Source organism: Aspergillus stella-maris (genome assembly GCF_047715825.1).
Source record: "Aspergillus stella-maris strain CBS 113639 unplaced genomic scaffold BDV14scaffold_95, whole genome shotgun sequence".
Classification (NCBI taxonomy): domain Eukaryota; kingdom Fungi; phylum Ascomycota; class Eurotiomycetes; order Eurotiales; family Aspergillaceae; genus Aspergillus; species Aspergillus stella-maris.
In genome coordinates this window covers 41,280-58,770 of record NW_027396889.1, presented here as the reverse complement: position 1 = coordinate 58,770, position 17,491 = coordinate 41,280, and the positions used below count along the sequence as shown (strand labels likewise).

Genomic DNA, 17,491 nt, shown 5'->3' with positions numbered 1-17,491 from the left:
GTCTGAGACTGCACGTATGGCAGGTGCGCCAAACCGCCAGGCGCGCTGGGTGCTGGGTGCTGGGGTCATTGTCTATCTTCAAAAGCCATATGGTAACAATAATAGTATTTGAATTCCACGCCAATGAGATCGCCGTCGCTAAAAGATCCAACGCTTCCAAACGCTATGGCTCCATGCAGACCTACGAGATGGTCTTCGAAATGCGAACGAGAAGGAAACCACCAGAGTCCGATCCATCGCACTTGTAGAGACGAATGATGCGGTAGCCCTCTTGCAGACGGGTGAGGCGGATACAAGCCCATGAGGCTAGTGAGTCCAGGCCTATTTCGTCGTCTTTGACTTTGAATCTGCAATGGGCGAGTCAGTACTAATAAGAGCAACGCAGCTATCGACTGTGAGACAAACCTGACAAAGGTCAACTCCTCCACAACGCCCGTCAAAGTTGGGAACTGGAGCTTCTGCGCCCCAAAGTCAGGGTTAATGCCCTGTCCACTCTTGATTTCCCGCTTGTAGCTCGTCTTCTCGGAGTCCGTGCTGTCGTCGCCCTTCGGGTTCGGCGCATCCTCCGGAGTCTCAACATGCAGGTAGCAAGAGACATAAGGCTTGAAGCCCTTCTCGTTCTTGTCACCAGGCGGAAGCGCAAGATCCTGACCAGCCAAGATCTCAATAGAGAGGTCGACGCTGTGCCTTGGGATAGGGGCATCCTCAGGCTCTGTGCTTCTGTAACCTTGCGGCTTAATGATCCAGCCCTCTTCGCCGGCGAACATGCCCTGGTTTAGCATCATGCCCTTGTCGGAGTTTTGCCAGTTCAACGCGACAATCTGAGCACCGCGGCGCCAGAAGAAGGTCGGGTCGAGGTTTGAGGAGTTCACGCGGAGACCGTATGGGTAGACGCGCATGAAGTATTTTCGGTTGTGCTCGAAGAGAGCTTTGCCGTACTTTTCGTCTGCTTGGCGGGCTGCGCGCTCGGAGAGGGAAAAGACGTGGCCAGGGGCTTTTGCTTCTGTTTGGTGTTAGCATGCTAATTTGAGCGAGTTGTGCCGCTGAACCTACCGGGCTGAGAGAACTGTTTGAAGCTGAAACCCTTGGTAAAGACAGCATGCTTACTCAAGGAGGGCAAGATCTTTGCTGGCTTCTGAGGAGGCTGCGAAGCGGACTGGGCCGAATTGGTCGATTCAAGCTGCTCCAGATCATCTGTTTTGTCCTCCTCCTCTTCCTGCCCTTCGGCAGTAGGCGGGACCCATTTCACCTTCACCAGGATCTTTTTCCTCAGCTCCTTCAAGGGGGGTACAGTCTCCATGGCCTCCATATCCGGGGTAACCTCTATCAAGAGCCCTTTGAAGGCATCCTCCATAATCTCGACCATGGTCTCCTGCTGTTCGAATGACGCATGCACCTCTAAGCTCACGATGACTGGCAGATCACTGACCACAAAGGCGCTATCACGGATAGCGTAGCACACCTCTCTGAACGTCGTGCCCTTCGTAAGCGTGTGACCGTGAAGCACCCTGGGCTCCAATTTCAGTGGCCCCGGGCCAGGGACATTGGGCTCGCCCTTGTCTGCAGGCGGACTCTTGGCTGGTGACTTCTTGCGCCTGAGGATGCTGCCAATTTTCGACTTCACCGTCTTCTTCCGACTAGGCTTGTCTGTAGTCTTCTCGTCATCAGAGCTCGATGAGCTGCTATCACTCGTGCCATCCTCACTGCCAGAGTCCGGCTCTCCATCCCAGACGTCAATCTCGACGCATCTGCAGCCGCTCAAAAGAGCCTATCTTTGTTAGCCTTCCCTGTGTGATCCAATCTGGCTCCGTAGTTCCAGGCTCACCTCCGAATAAGCAGTGGCAGCCGCATCGCTATACAGCTGGTTCCCTGTCAAATATGTATTATGGCTCGAAGAGATAAAGTAGTCCGTGATCGGTGCAGAGTCATCTGGCTTGGTGGCGGGACGCAGCGCAGCAGCTGAAGGACTGGCCATGTAATCGTGAAAGGCCGCCAAGGAGCTGAGCGGATCGGGCTCGAGGCCACCTGCGTCATTGGCATCGCGTTGAACATCCTTGATAAAAACGGACGGCACCGACGCGGTCAGGGACTTGTAGATCTGGTCGAGGTGGGTCTGGAACGAGGGCGAGAAGGCGCTGATGGGCTTCGTTGCGGGGGACTGCGAGGAGGGGTTTATGGCAACCTGGCCGGTGCGCTTGGTGATATCGTCGACGGTGGCCATGCTAAAGTGAGGTCGACTTAAGCTATCTGGTTGAATTCGAGTATTTTGCTGCGGAAAATTGTACCAAACAGGAGTATTGGATGTGGTGGGACGTGGCTGAAGCGGGGTGCTCACGAGAGCTCGGAAAGGTGTAGTTGGTGGTCAGCAGTCGAGCAGAGGAAGATAAAACCGCCGCAGCAAGATGTTGTAAGAGAGAGGATTAGAAAAGAAGACAAAGGTGAAAGAGCGGACGACGTGTTGACAACAGCTTCAGCTTGATGAGACCGAAGCTCCACTCATGGAGCGTGCGTGGCTCGGCATGAGGCCCTCCATGGCAAGATCATCCTATGACGGCTGCCTGGTAGGGAAGGATCACTCTTAGCAATGGCATATTGCGCCGAAGTATAGACTCGTTCATACTGCTTATTGTTGATGGTATAGCTGAAGTGACAGATTGGCGGTGAAAACGTTGGGAAGCTGAATTTCCTGCGCGGGGTAGCTATGAAGCTATTCAGATCCACTCGGCATCATAAGGTGCCTGTGAATACGCATACGCAGCAATTGACTTAAGAATTGACTGTGTAAAGCTGTTATCATAGTGACCCTGTAGCCTTGTTAGAGGGTAGTGCTGATCAATCAAGTCCCCGGGCGTCGTCAGTAAGAAACACCGATTCCGCGGAGCTGACGGGAAGCTTCCGAGCGCAATATATATCACGGCACAAAACCTTTACTGCTATACCAACTTCACCTTCAAACAAGTACCTGAACTCAATTAAATTGCAATGGCAGAAAAGACTCCAGTCCATTTTTTCGACCTACTGTCAGAGGTTCCTGGTACGTACAACCTCCCTCGGCCCTCCTCCCCACATGTCTCCAGTATACTAACACTGAATCCCAGGCAAATCATGGTCCCCCAACACATTCAAAACCCGCATGGTTCTAAACTACAAGTCTATCCCCTACACTGAGTCCTACATCTCCTACCCGGACATCGCTCCCTTGCTACGCGGCCTCTCCGTCCCCCCCGGCGATGGCCATGTCGAGTACACCCTCCCCGCAATTATCCACACCTCGGTAACGTCGAACCCCAATGGAGCGCTTATGGACTCTCTCGACATCGCGCTCCATCTAGACGAGCAATACCCCGAGAAAACTCTGTTTCCAAGTGGAGACGCCAGCTACGCGCTTGCTATTGCAGTGGAAAGAATCATGTATGATGTTTCGTTTACTGGCGTGACACTCATTTTGACGGCTATCACGGACAAGTTGGACCCTCGCGGGCGGGAGTTCTATACCGAGACACGGACGGTGCGGTTCGGAAAGCCGCTGAGCGAGGTTCGACCAACTGATGAAGGCGAGATCAGGGAAATCATTGAGCGCATGAAGAGGACGATCAAGCCCATTGTGAAGATGTTGAAGGGGAAGGGTGAGAAGAAGGGACCATTCTTCGAAGGCGAGACGCCGGGTTATGCAGATCTCGTGCTGGCGAGTTTCTTAGCTTGGTATTGGCTTGTCGAACAGGGCGTTTGGAGGGAGTTGCTTGATTTGGGAGACGGGGAGCTTGAGGCGTTGTGGAATGCTTGCTTTCCTTGGGTTGAGGGGAAGGGGAAGGAGAAGGAGTGGGAGGTTTCGAAATGATTTGGACCAAGCATGGGAAGCGAAGAGTAGAATGCAAATAGTGTATTCGGCCGCTTGTTTGAGAAATGAAGAAATGAAGTACAAATGTCATAGAATACATGGTAAAGTAACTCCTAGGTCAGCCATAATATACACCAGCTTATCGGAACACTTATATAGAGATAGAACCGAACGCGCTTGAGCAGCAATTGTAAATTAGAGACCGCTCAAGAAGTTGGCCTCTCTGATCGCCTTTCTCCGCGCTTCTCTGGCGCTCTTCGTAATCTCTCCTCGCTTCTCCAAGCTGTCTGTTGCCTGCGTGAGCAGATCAGCGGGGACTTCTCCGTCGCGGTTGTATGTAGCGGGCGTGATATCCGTGGCTTGGTGGTGAGCGGGGATCTGGACGGGCATTGTAGCGGCGCGAGCGGCCATCTTCTTGTCATAACGTTTGCGCTGCTTCTTGTTGAGGGCTGAACCATCAAGTTAGCATTTTTCACCAGAACGTGGGGAAAAGCAACACATCAAGACATACTGTTCGGGTCAACACCGCCCTTCTTAGCCTCCTTCTTTCCGCCATCCAACAGTCCCCACAACCACTCGGGGTACTCCGAATCTTCCTTCGCGAAGACATCCGGCTTGTTCTTGAAATAGTTCAGGCCTTCCAGCTTGGTTCCGGCGAGGCATGTGCTCGGAGGTCGTTCGACGGTCTTGTTGACCTTCGCCGTCGGGTCCACGTCGACATGAACAGTATCGGGTGTGCTCAAGGGTTGCGAAATGCCAGGGGTGGCTGATGAAATGGCGGACGGGATAGTGATACCATCGCCGATGGGCTGGCGGGGCTTGGGAGGGGGGGGAGCAGCAGATACGGTGGGCTTGTTGTCGCTGTAGCTGCGGAAATAGATTCGTTGGCTTGCGGACAACGAGGATGTGAGAGTCTGGGGTTGGAGTCGGGTCAGGACGCTGAACCGGCAGCGTTGGCAAATCGTCTTCATGGTGTACGGAAATCGCCGGTGCGATTATAAAATTTCAAAAGAAAGTCACCCCGCAGGCAATTGAGAACGCAAAGCTGGAGAATCGTGAGATGCAGAGTCGCGCGACGCTCCAGACAAGAAAACTGCGGATGAAATTGATGCCAAGCCGGAGGTGCTGGGCACGTGACCAGACAGGTACCCCCACATGACTTGGAGGCTGGCCTTGCCTATTTAGGAACCGTCGTCATCAGCCTGGCAAAGTCCTTCCTCACTGAACTCCATGCACCAGCCGCCATCTTGGTATCTACTGCGATATGGATCGGCTGCTTGAGCTACAAGGAACAGACGTTGTTTGACCGGAAACCTGAAACTGACCCACAACACCCCGTCAAGCTGCATTTGCAGACTTGCTTATGACAAGCAACAACAAGCTCTCAGGATGAGAGGATCCTTGGCCGTATCGTCTCTGCAGCCTCCTCCTTATCTTGCATGAGGTTACGAATCCTGACACCCACCGAGGGGCACGCTCGATTCGCTGATCTAAAGAGATCTGGGCTCTCCGCCCAGCAGCTTAATCGAAGAGCTTATTCGAACAGCAACACTCGTTCGCAGTCTGGCTCCTCGTGGCTTTCTTTGTGACACCGTACCGGGGCCCCATACAGACGTTCGTTGACGGGATATTCCTGCAGAGTTACATGCATAGATCGGCTGTCTCTGTCTGCGAGTCAAGTTGGCCCCAGCAGTTCCTGGCGAGTCTGCTGCGTCCAGACCCAGAGGCCGCCTAGCGCTGCAGAAATTCGCAGGACACAGTTGTCCTTGTGGTTCTGAAAGATGGGCGAAGCCGGATTCGACCGTTGGACAACACCGGCCACCTAGAATCCCTGGAAGATGGCACGGCCTTCCTTGTACTCACGCCCTGACACTCAGATCTACCATGATTATTGGTTTGATGCCGTTGATCGTCTTCTCCCGAGAAATTTTGATTTGAATGGCAGACTAGCACGATATACAAAAAGCGGTTCCCCGTCATTAGATTTAATGGAACATGCGAACAAAAACGCAGACACTACCCGTCCTCACAGCGTTACCTGTCGAAGCTATATAGAAGATGCTGGATCAAAATGCTTGAAGCCAAAAACTATTTTCTATCATGCATGAGGGGCAATGATATCCGTGAGGTTGCCACATTATTAAAAACAACAAAACCAGAGAGACCCGCTCAACAAACGCCGATTATTATATGACCCATGACCTCGTTTTTAGCAGCTTGACAATGCACCGCTAACTTCCAGAAACTTACACAGGCTACCACAAGCATCTGTCAGTGTCTTTTCAGTCTTCCACTGAAGTTCGTCCTGCGACCTGGTAGCAACGGCAACGCAGGATCCAACGTCTCCCGAACGGCGAGGGGCCGCCTTGATTGGGATTTGCCTGGAGGACACGCTCTCCATGGCGTTGACAACTTCCATGACCGAGTGTCCTCGACCGGTACCTAGGTTGAATGCGCGGAAGTTCTCGGCAAGCTTTCTCTCGCTAGCGACGTCAAGGGCAGCGATGTGTCCTCGGGCCAAGTCGGTGACGTGGATGAAGTCACGGACAGCAGTACCATCCTCCGTCTCCCAGTCAGTTCCGAACATGGAAAGCTCCTTGTACTCCCCAGTCATGACTTTCACGACGACGGGAAGGAGATTGGTGGGTGTCTGTTTGGGGTCTTCCCCCAGCAGGCCAGACTCGTCGCAGCCAACCGGGTTAAAGTACCGGAGCGCCACGATCGTCCACTCTGGATCAGAAGCTGCAAGATCAGCCAGAATGGCCTCGCACATCCACTTTGTGCGTCCGTACGGATTCGTGATCCCAGTGGATCCAGCCCTGATGGTCTGACCGATGCCGTCGGCACCGTGGTAGATTTCATCTTTGTGGGCGCAGAGCTCCTCCTTGAGCGGAAGACCAGAAGTGGCAAGTGTCCCATAAACGGTTGCCGACGAGGAGAAGATGAACGTCTTGATGCCGTATTCTCCCAATGTTGTGGCGAAGTCGACAAGGCCGCTAACGTTGTTTGCATAGTACTTCAACGGGTTCTTGATGCTCTCCTCAACTGCTTTATAAGCAGCGAAGTGGATTACACCGGAGATCTTGGACTTGGGAGAGCCCCATCGGGACTCGACTTGGTACTGGTCAAGGAGCTCTTTCAGAGCGGCAGTATCCCGGTAGTCGTGGGCGCTCAGATGCAGGGCAGGGAGCTCAGTCCCTTGAGCATCATGGTGCTTCTGCGCCAATTGCTTGATGCGGTCAAAGACAGTTTGGAAAGAGTTGCTGAGGTTGTCGATCACAATGACGTTGTAGCCGGCTTTCAGCAGCTCCAGTGTTGTGTGACTCCCGATGAAGCCAAGACCGCCAGTGACCAGGATGTATTGACGAAGAGGGAAGTTACGCAGTAACTCATCAAGATTCCCCTCGAACAAGACGGAAGACTGCGTTGCAGGTGTGTCCACGCATACCGGAGAGCAAGACTCCGCAGGGGAACTTGCATCCGACTGACGAGGGCTATCCATTGTCGAATCTGAAAGCATGATGTGCAGCAGATATTGGAACAAACTCAAGGACAAGAAGTGGTACAAGCAGATGCAACGACGGAAACCGAAGAAAACGAGGGGAATTTATCCAGTCAAACTGGGACGGAAGTGAGTGACTTGAGGGTGGCCGGCCGAAGAAAGGAACGCCAGAATTTTTTATACTTCGTCAAAGCCAGGCCTGGACACACTCTGGACTCTTCTGGATGTAACCGCGACGGTTTCGAGTCAAGAAAGGCGAAGGTATCGTGAGTCGCGACTCGCCTATTTACAAACAGCACATAATCCTGGGAAGGCAAAGCGAACGAATGCAGGCAGACAGGGTCAGATGTGGCAGAGAATGGAAAGCGAGGGAAAAAAAAGAAAGCAAAAGATCGAGAATAGATTAAGAGCCGTCAGCTCGGTTTTCCTGCAATGGGACGCAACGGAGCAGAGCGACGCAGAGCCTAGAGAGAGTAGGGAGTTTGCCCCCGGTTGGCTAGTATCGGACGACTTCTAGCACGTCTGGGCGCCTCCACAGGATCGCAGTGGTTTAAGTCAAGCCCAGGCCAGGGAGCAGACAATGCACTGTATTCGCTTCGGCGGACGCCTGCAATTACTAACTAAAGACATGCTGCTGCATGGGTAAGAGCCCGATCCACTCTATTTTGGGCGTGCGCAGTCTGTTGGCGAAAGAAGGAAAGAATGAACCCTCCCCCCTCCTTTAGATCACCTCATTGAGGCATTGACTTGGTTTAGAGTCTAAGACGACTGGGGCTACTTATTCCTGGGTCCTCATTGTCGCCATGGCCAGCAAAGCCGCCTTTTTGTTTCTCCCTGGCGCCAGGCTCCCCTTTGTCGCATTATTCTGATGCGCTACCCGTTTAGCATCTATTTACCAGTCACCCCAGTCCCAAGTCCACCACAATGATGGAGCTTAAAAAACACGTGAGAGAACGACAGTTCCTCCGCAGTCGGCGCTCTCGCTTGATTGCAGCCATTCTCGTCTTTGTTGCTATTCTCGCTGCCGTTCTTCCACCCGCAATTGTAGTCAGTCTGCGCAACAAGGATCACAACATGGGCCCAAAAGCAAAGGTCTTTGTGCCGCTCTATGTGTACCCTTCCCCTGGTGCATGGGATCCGTTGGTCAATGTGTGAGTTTTTCTTTTTGCCTAATCTGCTGTGACTTGTTTCTATTTTCCACATCGCTGGAAGAGGGCCTCGCCCACCCCTGTCGGTCGAACATGACTACTAGGAAACCATGCGAACGCCATCAGCCGCCTGCACTGCTGCATATGGACCACCGTGGGACAAAGGGCGCTTCTGATTTACCACAATCTCAAAAAGCCTGCAGCTAAACGCCGCCTGACTGTATGTAGGATCTCAGCCCACCCCGATGTCAACTTTACAGTGGTCGTGAACCCTGGTAGCGGCCCGGGTCCGAACCCCCTGCCCGACGGCAATTATACCCAGGAGATACCTCGCTTGACTGCCCACGACAACGTCCGTGTGTTGGGCTATGTCGCCACGACCTACGCAAATCGCAACATTTCGCTGGTGCGCAATGACATCGAGACTTATGCGGCTTGGCCCACTGTCGGCAATGACCCCAGACTCGCCGTTCGGGGAATATTCTTCGATGAGACGCCGCAACAGTATGATGCGCGCATCTTTACGTACCTGGAGGAACTCACCTCGATCGTGAGAAATGCCTCTGGCTTGGGACCCGACAATTTCGTAAGTGTGACGCTGTTGTGTGATCTCTACCACGCGGTGATCTTCGATCCTCCCCCCATCGCCATCGGAGCATAGTCTTTCTCATCCCAACAATTCTATTTTTCCTCCATGCCCCGGAAATCTCTTGGCAGTCTGCGGATGTCTCAATCTGTGACTTGTTCTAGCCCTGCCAGATATTGCGCATCTGGGAAAAATTAGATCGATCTAATTTTCTTTTTGCCAATGTTTTCACCTTGCCGGTGGCATCTGCCAACACCGTCCGGCGAAGCCTCGGAGCGCCCATCACCATTCTTGATTGTTGGCCTTGCAAATAGCTAATTTCTATCCAATCGCAGGTCTTCCACAACCCCGGAGTTGTCCCAGACTCTCGCTACCTGTCGACAGCTGACTCGACTGTTGTCTTTGAGGCAACATATGACACCTTCCAGGAGCGCAATGGGGCCCGACTGTTCGAGGAGATTCCCAACAGCAACCGCAGCCAGCTCTGCGCCGTGGTCCACTCGTTGCCGGACAACGTGAGTGGGAAGCAGCTCCGCAAGTTTGTCAAGGAAGTGCGACGAGTTGCGGATGAGATTTTCCTTACGCATCTTAGTACGGATTACTACGCTAGCTTTGGCAGCAAGTGGGATGACTTTGTGAGTCTCATGGCTAAGTGAGGCCTTCCTAGGTGTGAGAGAGTGAGACAGTGAGCGATGCCTCATGCACTGTTGGTACTGGCATTGGTATAGAGGTCAAATGAGTATCTGACCCTCGAGTGCGTATTCCGTATATATCAAAAGATTTATTTGAGTAGTCCTTTGAGATCCCCGGCTGCATTTTCCTGTTTATCGTCACGGCGCCTAGTTGCCCAATGCTTGTCAACCTTCGGTAACCAGTAGCCTTATCGATCTCGATTGTGAAAATCTGGATCTGGACGATCCTGCCCCTATTCTTATCCGGTCCTGACGACTGACTCTGAGTCCTGACGAACCTCGTATCTCTTTGTCTCTGACCTCTTTGTCACACATGTGCTGATCCAAACCTACCCAACTTGAATCGTATTACTGCAGTAATATTGTACCTAGTATACCAGTATAATTTGTAATTTTCATTACTCGTCAAACCACCACTCAATCCCACCCGATTACCTCAACTCAGCCTTTGTATCGATCCGATTGTACAACACCAACAAGCAATCGGAACGAATAGATGCGGAGGACAAGAATAAAAAATCTCAAAGTCAACCAGTCGGTCGGGCGCACCGGAGGCCGCCTGAATAATGTGTCTGTGTAAGTGTAACCAAAACATGATACAACACAGGTAGGCAGACTCCGGGCGTCACCATGGCTCAGGCTCGGGGAGAATCCATAATCGCCCAGATCCCAGAATCTAACTAAACTAACACACCCAGACACTCACCAAACTAATCTAAATTAGCCTAGCATGCCACTGCCAACGATGCTCCTAGCGGGGTTCTAAAACATGCACAATAAGCGGCGAACAGCGGAGAACTTTGGCTCTTGGCCTCTCCACTTGTGATAGTTGGCTTAGGCTGTCTTTTTTAGCGCCTTTAGGGCTCGGTGCATGCTTGGACTCTTTGGAGATGTGACTGGTTGAGTCTGACAGGGGTATACAGCAACCCTTGCATCTTGCAGGATGCGCAGGTGAAGTCTCTGCACTGCTCTTGATCTGTGATCGGTGGACGGGTCCGTTGAGGAAAGAGTTAGTCGGCTACAGCTAGCTACGCGGGTTGAGGACCGGTCTTGATTTGGCAGGTTGGTTTCTTCGCTGCGGACTGACTGGCTGGTCAGGATCAAGGAAAAATCAGTGAGACATGCATACCTAGGTACTTAGCTGGCAGGAAGGTATGATTCAAGATCTGATGACAATGACGGGGAGAATGCGTCATGATATACCTACCTAGTGTACTCTACTCGGGTTCTCTACTCTTGTCATCCAATTCCTTGAGATTGTATCCCCTCCCTCTCGGGTCTCGGACATTTAGTATTTTGATAAGTACGGGTATGTCTATTCACTACTCCACATGTAAGGAGACAGTCAATAGTGCAACTGCTGTGCAGCCGGAGTTTTTGCGGGCGCGCGCAGCAAGGCAGGCCGGTAGGCAGTGCTTATCTTGAGAGACCGTTGGGCACTGGCAGTTGTTTGGACTCGAGAAATTTGTCCGGTTTTCGTCCGGGGTTACTCTTCTTTCCCTGGTAGTATAAGTGGCTACGGTGTATAACGGGGCTGTACAGAATCTGTGGACATGAGAGGATGGATATCTCACGGATATTCGCCACCTCGGCTGGATTGTATACCAGCCCAACCCAATTTCTCGATTTCAACACCGACCAGAAGGTATTTAGTATTTACGTCAATTGGAAAAGAAACAGAAACGAAGGAAGAGAATGTAATCGAAGATCGATCGTGATGATCCGATCATGCAAACGCAAACGCAATCGCAATCGAGGCACTGGCAAAGTGGTGCAGTGAAAATCTCGTACAAAGTAAAAACGCTGGACGTAACAGGGCAGATAGCTCTTGACCTAAAAAGGATGCAGTGCGACTTGGCAGCGGCTGGCCACTCAAGTACCAAGTAGTCTACCAAGCGCTGTAGAGAAGGATCAAGGAGAGTGGCGGGATCCTTTTCGCTGGCTTGTCGCGTCTTGCTCCGCCGAACGTTCCCGGGGCTAGGCTTGTTGTGACTGCCCTAGGTACAGTGGATTTTGAATAGATTCTATCGTTAGATGGTTCCTGCACTGGAGCGGGTACGGTAAAGGAGAAGAGAAGGCGACTGCTCGAAAAGCAAGTATGGCCTGTGAACTGCACGATCAGAACCTTCTTCGCTCAGAATTGATACGTCTCGGCCAGAGCCCCAAAGTCCCACCAAAATACAGAAGTGAGTTAGCCGTCTCTAGAGTGATTTCAAAGCAGGCACGCGCCAACGCACAACCGCCAAGAGCCCGCGTCTTCTGGGCAGCGAATTGAATCGTCTCAGCACGATTGGAGCGGTGCAAGTGGTGCTTAGGGCGGAAATCATTGCTGGATGAGACACTAAGACTGGTCGCTGGCTCCATTTTTCCTTCATGTTGTTGCTTCGGCAGGTGATGAACCCTAAATTTATGATTGTATCGGTGGTTGTGGGGTGCCGGGCTGGTCCTGGTTCCAAGGTTTGGTACGTAGAACTTGTTTCAGGAACTGATCTGATGTTTGGTTTACTTGGAAATCGAGAGATTGAGATTGAATTTATCCTGCGACCCTTTTTGCTTCATCGGTCGTCAGAATTGGACAGAGCACAGGTCAATAGTGGAGAAGGAGTTGTCTAGATGCCGCGGCCGCGGGTGACGGATCCTCCAGACTTTCGACTAGTTGGCAGCGGACTCGGCCATTGCCGTGCCTCGAGCCGTGCGAGTGCGAGATCCGATCGCTGTCTCAGGATTCCTCTAGCTAGTCAGTCCCTTGTTTTAGACTTTTAGCACCGGGCTGGAGGAAATGACAGCCGCTAAGAATAGGACCTTGGTGGAATCACGCCGAGTATTACAGACACTGCTCACTGCTCAGGTTTGAGTCGAGTCTTGAAGATGACCTGATACTCGTCTTTCTGATATTAATGTCTCAGAACAGACCACCGTGACTCATGTGCGACCTGATCCAGGCACAACAACTGGGAAGCCAAGTCAGGGTGATGGGTTGGCAATGGGACTGGCACCAAAATTGAGGTGATACGTCGACTTGGTGGTGACTGAAAATTACGCCGCTTGTGTTCTGTTCCTGGGCCGGGGTATTGACAGACGGAAAGGCTGTCCTGTATTGTAATAAGTCATGATCACGGACCGTAACGATGTGTTTCAATACAGTATTAGTACATCTCAGTGAACCCATCCAGATTAGAACACTTGCCTTGTCGATAATACTTTGCATCTGGGGCTGAAAACATGCAGTACCTCTGCAGCCAGAATGACAATGGCCTCATTTGGCCTCACCGAGTCATGCAAAGTCAATGGCATATCAGACTGTCTACCCTTGCCACGCCGGTCTATAGACATGCAAGAGACACCGCAAGCGGTTCACGCCCGGGTCGTGCACGCGGGGTCGCAGGCACAACCGCAACGGTGTATATTAGCGATACGAGGGGGAGAGTGAGCATCCCGTTTTTGATGAGTTGTACTTGCGGGGCTGGAGACTAGGGATGCGAAATGCAGGGAGTACTTGGGTCTGGGGCTCTTGGAGCGATTCGTGATGGTTGAGTAGGATGTTCTGGAAGGTCGAAGGATGGGAAGGATGAGTTAGGTCAGGATGTTTGTGGGAGGAAGGTGTACCCCGGGGTGCATAAGGAAGGAGGCATGAATGAGGAGGGGGTGGGGTGTGGGGATTGACAGGGGATGATAGACTGTGGGTGATGTTGTAGACGAAGTAAAAGGAAGACTAAAATCAATTGCTCATGCTCATATGCTAAGTACTAAGCAAAGTATCGTAGTAACTGGGTATGAGAATCAAAGGATAGTGTAGTAAACAAACCAACTCCATACATGCCATTGCCATCCTCTCCCTCCATAGACCTAACAATCCTGATACCAATTATCCAAGTCCATATTCTTAATCAACGTCGAAAACTGATTCGCGTCATCAAAGTCACAAGCATTATTCTTCCTCGCCCCCGTAACCTCAACCTCATTATTCGTATCATCCCCCTTCGGATACTCAATATGAAAAACAGGTTTGTTGCGCCTCACGAACGCCGCATACGTATCGCACTCATTGTACTGCGCACACTGCTCATTAACGCTCCACTGCATATTGCCAATAACGCGGGAAATAACAGCCCCGGCATTCTTCAACCCAATTGACAAACCGCGACTGTGTGCTTCGCGCGCAAGCCAGTTCATATAGTCAACTGTATCGTCCTCCGTCAGATCAAGTCCGTTCTGATTATCGTACCCGTCGACATTATCGGGGTCGACGCCGTCGCAGCCCTTTTCGCGCGCGACGTCAAGGCGCGCAGTCATGATGCGCCGAATCGCGTCGGAGCGAATGTCCACCCAGCTTTCGCCCTCCCATTCATCCAGGTTATCGCCGATATCACCCCGCGGGAAGTCGTCCGCGTCATCGCGCCAGTTCTCGTATGTGCCTGCGGAGAAGTAACAGATGACTTTGCGTCCATCACTCTGAAGTCCCTCAATCATGTCCTCGTCGTTATCGAAGAGGTCGATGTCGTAGACGTCCACGTCGACGTTCGTGTCGTTGAGGGCGTACCGGAGCACGATCTGCCAGGATGTTCCGACGGCAGGTTGCCAGATGTTGGTGTTGTTGCCCGTGCCGCCTTCATTGTTGTCGTTATCTTCGTCTTCGTCGTTGTTTAGGCCCAGACCGAGTCCTACTCCTAGACCGACGCCGAGCGCGATCAGGAAGAGGATGATTGAGGTGATGAGGAGAGCCTTTTTCTTGGCGGTCCAGGATTTCCAGCCGGTGGCTGGTTGGGTTTTGAGGGATTCCATCGTTGCGATTGTTCCGATGAGGGTGGTTCAGCAATGCGATGCGATGTGCTAAAGGGAAGAATCGCTTGCAAAAGCGCTGTAGATGGCGATGAGTGAGCGCAAAGGAAAGCGATGAAGTAAAAATAGACAAAAAGGAGAAGTACCGCAGTTTGTACAACTCCGGCGAGAAAAAGTTCTCTTCTCAGCTGAGATCGAGTCAAGTAGAGGGGTTCCTCAGTGGTAACAGTGGTAAGCAGGAGGGTCTGAGGCTATTCGTATCCACTTGGTGACAGTGAACCCTCAGCTCACCGACACCCCTAAGGTAGGCAGCAGCAATGTGAGATCAAAAAGTCGGCGACCCAAAGTGAGCACTGGAGATGAAAGAAAGGCAAGGCAAAGGCAAGTCAAAGCAAGTCAAAGCAAGTCAAAGCAAGTCAAAGCCAAACGCCCAAGGTCGCAGCAAGAGCCAGGGACTGGTCTCAGACAGCGTGCCACAAATCGAGGCTGAGCCACGGGCGCCAGAGCCAGAATCTCGATTCTCTGGAGCCTAATTAGCGCCGACAATTGCACCTTAGCTCCTGAGGCCAGGGTTTGAGTTCCGTGGAGGTCCGATTCATGAGGGAGGTAACGTGAAGATGGCAAGTTGCAGTTTGGTGGAAAGAGTAACAGCGGAGACTCTTGGTAAGTCAGACTGAGACTGCCCAGCACTCCGGCGTTTAGGTCGTGTCTGGTGATGAGCAGATTTTACAGCATCGCAGGGAGGTTCCAGAACGCGCCCAGGCTGAGCTAGTAAGTTAGCAACTAGCAAAGAGGGGCAGGGGTTTGCTTTGAGCCTTTGTTGAGCCTGGCCTGTGTGGCTGGGCTGCTTTAGGGCTGAAGTAAATTACACTCCTTGTACCACTGTTATTTACCACTTTTACAATGAGCGTATAAAACACCGTATAATACATTACAGGTGACAGGAAGCAAAAGTAAGCACAGCAAAGCAGGGCTTCTCTCACCACCCGCCGCCACCCGGCCTCGCCACTTGACACTTCCAAGTCCTCCAAGGCCAACTCACCACCAGTAGTCCCATCTAAGAGAATTAGTCTGTTAGGTACGAAACTCAGTCCCCACGCGCCTCAAAGTCAATGTCAAATCACACGCACGGACCACCCAAGACGGCCCTGACAGGCTAGCCAGCGTCCCCTGCTCGGCGCACCAGTAAAAGTCTTGGCTGCGTGAGGTTGAGACCTTCTCCTTGGCAACCCCAGTCCAGGCCTGGGAATTGCTTTGGAGGCTCACGCGGACAAAATTCGGCATTTGGGCGTAGTATGATGAGATGGGTTAATAATATTGAATACGAGCTGTGAGACATGTTATGCACCTATCCAGGATTTCAGCCATTGATGTTGGAAGTTGACGACTTACTTATTCTTTGTTGAGAAGTGCAAAATCTGAAATTGAGCCTGTGCTGTAGTGCAGAACTACTGGTCCAGGCCAGCCAGCGCACAATCTCTAGCATGCTTGCTTTTTTCGCTCCAAGTTGAGTGCTGACTGCCTTGTTGGAACAGGACTTGCCTTGCAGATTTGCAGCACGTTGCAATTGCGACTGCCAATCAATTTTTGCGAAGATATTGCTTCTGCTTGTTTACATACCTGGGTTGGATCAACTGTGGCTATGCTGTCACTATGACTGAATCCCCTATTCAAATCCCAGTCGCCAGCTCATCCTGCTATATCCCTGTAGTTTTTCCGTAGTCTAGATACTTGGCCCCGCCTCGCGGGGGACTACCTAGGTAGAGTTAAGAGTAGTGGTACTTTCCGCAAGGCCTAGCAAGATCTAGTCCCAAACGCCCGGACCGGCAAAATATACCTCATCTGCTTAGGCTACTGTACCTAATACTTAGTTCCTACCATCTAGGCTACCTCCGAAGCCCCCTATAGTACTAGCTACAATCCCATCGCCGGCATCGGCCACAAGAGCCGGAATTGCGCTCTGAAATGCCGGCGTTAGACACAATCCCAGAGTACGGGGCCGCTTAGGTCTAAGGTGAAGTTTCACGCGTGGCAGAATCAAATAGCGAAGTCTGAAAGAACCGAAGGATCGCTCTGAAGAAAATCGACATTGTAGCCGATCCATTGTGCCAGTCGCTGCTTTGCTAGAGGTACCTTATCTCCGCGCGGGTGGTTATGTCCGCACCTATCGGTCATCCGGGGGTAGATTCCTTTGTAAGGTAGGATTCGCATACGCCCGCTTCAGTAAACATAGCATAGGTGGTCGGTCAATATAAAAGCAATAATTGAACCTGTGCGCTGGCTGATGTAGATATGGATGTTGCGATGCGACGCCCGGATCTACTGTCTGGGCATGGACATACAGCTCAGGCATGTAGATTAATATTCTACTGGGTGAGGTTCTGAGCCTCACGATACTACGCAAGGAGGCTACAGTAATATATATTCTGCAGGGTTTACCTGGGCTGCTTTGATATAGAGCATGGATGGGTATGGTATAGATGCAGACTAGACGGGATCTATAGAGTAAGCCCGCCCGAGCTCTAACTAATTGCTGTACTTACGGGATAGCCGGTTTGGGTTGGGACTGCGAGGTGCAGGGGAGGCTGAAAAACTTGTTTGCAAGGACTCAGGTGATGCGAAGAGCTTGCACTATCAGGTAGTTGCAGCCCTACTGCCAGGAGAGTAGAGGCTGAATTGAATCCATCTCCGTCCCCAGGTGCATTGCAGCCTCAGGCACCAACCTCTTCCAGTTTGAAGCCTGGATCCAGTAACCTTTTTGATTGTTGACCTGGTCCCGACGAACGAAAGTTTATGCAATGGATAACTGGCACTGCCTGTGCATAATAAAGCATGTCCCTCTTCGTGCCGTCACCCGTCCACTCCGTATACCCTATACTCATCGAGTAACTCGCTCGCATATCGATCAAGGCAACTCGGTAGAGACGGGAGTAGAGGCTCGATCGC

At 51.8% G+C, this 17,491-nt stretch overlaps 6 protein-coding genes across 6 annotated transcripts; 2 read left to right on the top strand and 4 right to left on the bottom strand.

Annotated features, from left to right (window-relative positions):
* Positions 1 to 146: 146 nt before the first annotated feature.
* On the bottom strand, positions 147 to 2,610 carry BDV14DRAFT_159520 (putative phosphoinositide-specific phospholipase C). Its single transcript, XM_073766728.1, has 4 exons — positions 1,826 to 2,610; positions 1,054 to 1,768; positions 406 to 1,003; positions 147 to 347 (listed from the first exon to the last, which is right to left on the bottom strand). Exons 1-4 carry the CDS (start codon positions 2,219 to 2,221, stop codon positions 182 to 184), a joined length of 1,875 nt encoding a protein of 624 aa, XP_073622692.1. The 5' UTR covers positions 2,222 to 2,610; the 3' UTR covers positions 147 to 181.
* Positions 2,431 to 3,883, top strand: BDV14DRAFT_184124 (glutathione S-transferase family protein). The gene is made up of 2 exons (XM_073770464.1): positions 2,431 to 3,034; positions 3,099 to 3,883. Exons 1-2 carry the CDS (start codon positions 2,983 to 2,985, stop codon positions 3,836 to 3,838), a joined length of 792 nt encoding a protein of 263 aa, XP_073622691.1. The 5' UTR covers positions 2,431 to 2,982; the 3' UTR covers positions 3,839 to 3,883.
* Positions 3,884 to 3,935: 52 nt separating this feature from the next.
* BDV14DRAFT_159491 (mitochondrial 54S ribosomal protein mL54) lies at positions 3,936 to 4,960 on the bottom strand. The gene is made up of 2 exons (XM_073766726.1): positions 4,350 to 4,960; positions 3,936 to 4,287 (listed from the first exon to the last, which is right to left on the bottom strand). The coding sequence occupies exons 1-2, from the start codon at positions 4,807 to 4,809 to the stop codon at positions 4,034 to 4,036; spliced, it is 714 nt and encodes a 237-aa protein (XP_073622690.1). The 5' UTR covers positions 4,810 to 4,960; the 3' UTR covers positions 3,936 to 4,033.
* A 1,087-nt stretch (positions 4,961 to 6,047) lies between these two features.
* BDV14DRAFT_205396 (NAD-dependent epimerase/dehydratase family protein) lies at positions 6,048 to 7,340 on the bottom strand (the record flags this gene model as incomplete). The annotated part of the gene is made up of 1 exon (XM_073774721.1): positions 6,048 to 7,340. The coding sequence occupies one exon, from the start codon at positions 7,338 to 7,340 to the stop codon at positions 6,048 to 6,050; it is 1,293 nt and encodes a 430-aa protein (XP_073622689.1).
* A 721-nt stretch (positions 7,341 to 8,061) lies between these two features.
* Positions 8,062 to 9,969, top strand: BDV14DRAFT_159458 (spherulation-specific family 4 protein). Its single transcript, XM_073766725.1, has 3 exons — positions 8,062 to 8,491; positions 8,717 to 9,074; positions 9,410 to 9,969. Exons 1-3 carry the CDS (start codon positions 8,265 to 8,267, stop codon positions 9,728 to 9,730), a joined length of 906 nt encoding a protein of 301 aa, XP_073622688.1. The 5' UTR covers positions 8,062 to 8,264; the 3' UTR covers positions 9,731 to 9,969.
* Positions 9,970 to 13,428: 3,459 nt separating this feature from the next.
* Positions 13,429 to 14,726, bottom strand: BDV14DRAFT_159409 (endo alpha-1,4 polygalactosaminidase). Its single transcript, XM_073766724.1, has one exon. It carries the CDS (start codon positions 14,546 to 14,548, stop codon positions 13,613 to 13,615), a length of 936 nt encoding a protein of 311 aa, XP_073622687.1. The 5' UTR covers positions 14,549 to 14,726; the 3' UTR covers positions 13,429 to 13,612.
* Between the last annotated feature and the right edge of the window lie 2,765 nt (positions 14,727 to 17,491).

What these genes read in the sequence shown, in the direction of transcription:
- BDV14DRAFT_159520 (XM_073766728.1), bottom strand. Translation starts at nt 2,221, where the DNA reads ATGGCCACCGTCGACGATATCACCAAGCGCACCGGCCAGGTTGCCATA. An exon ending in CTGCCACTGCTTATTCGGAG is followed by an intron (nt 1,769 to 1,825) that starts GTGAGCCTGGAA and finishes TAACAAAGATAG; the next exon opens with GCTCTTTTGAGCGGCTGCAG. An exon ending in GAGGAGTTGACCTTTGTCAG is followed by an intron (nt 348 to 405) that starts GTTTGTCTCACA and finishes CGCCCATTGCAG; the next exon opens with ATTCAAAGTCAAAGACGACG.
- BDV14DRAFT_184124 (XM_073770464.1), top strand. Translation starts at nt 2,983, where the DNA reads ATGGCAGAAAAGACTCCAGTCCATTTTTTCGACCTACTGTCAGAGGTT. An exon ending in CCTACTGTCAGAGGTTCCTG is followed by an intron (nt 3,035 to 3,098) that starts GTACGTACAACC and finishes ACTGAATCCCAG; the next exon opens with GCAAATCATGGTCCCCCAAC.
- BDV14DRAFT_159491 (XM_073766726.1), bottom strand. Translation starts at nt 4,809, where the DNA reads ATGAAGACGATTTGCCAACGCTGCCGGTTCAGCGTCCTGACCCGACTC. An exon ending in GGGCGGTGTTGACCCGAACA is followed by an intron (nt 4,288 to 4,349) that starts GTATGTCTTGAT and finishes TTGATGGTTCAG; the next exon opens with CCCTCAACAAGAAGCAGCGC.
- BDV14DRAFT_159458 (XM_073766725.1), top strand. Translation starts at nt 8,265, where the DNA reads ATGATGGAGCTTAAAAAACACGTGAGAGAACGACAGTTCCTCCGCAGT. An exon ending in TGGGATCCGTTGGTCAATGT is followed by an intron (nt 8,492 to 8,716) that starts GTGAGTTTTTCT and finishes GACTGTATGTAG; the next exon opens with GATCTCAGCCCACCCCGATG. An exon ending in GCTTGGGACCCGACAATTTC is followed by an intron (nt 9,075 to 9,409) that starts GTAAGTGTGACG and finishes ATCCAATCGCAG; the next exon opens with GTCTTCCACAACCCCGGAGT.
- BDV14DRAFT_159409 (XM_073766724.1), bottom strand. Translation starts at nt 14,548, where the DNA reads ATGGAATCCCTCAAAACCCAACCAGCCACCGGCTGGAAATCCTGGACC.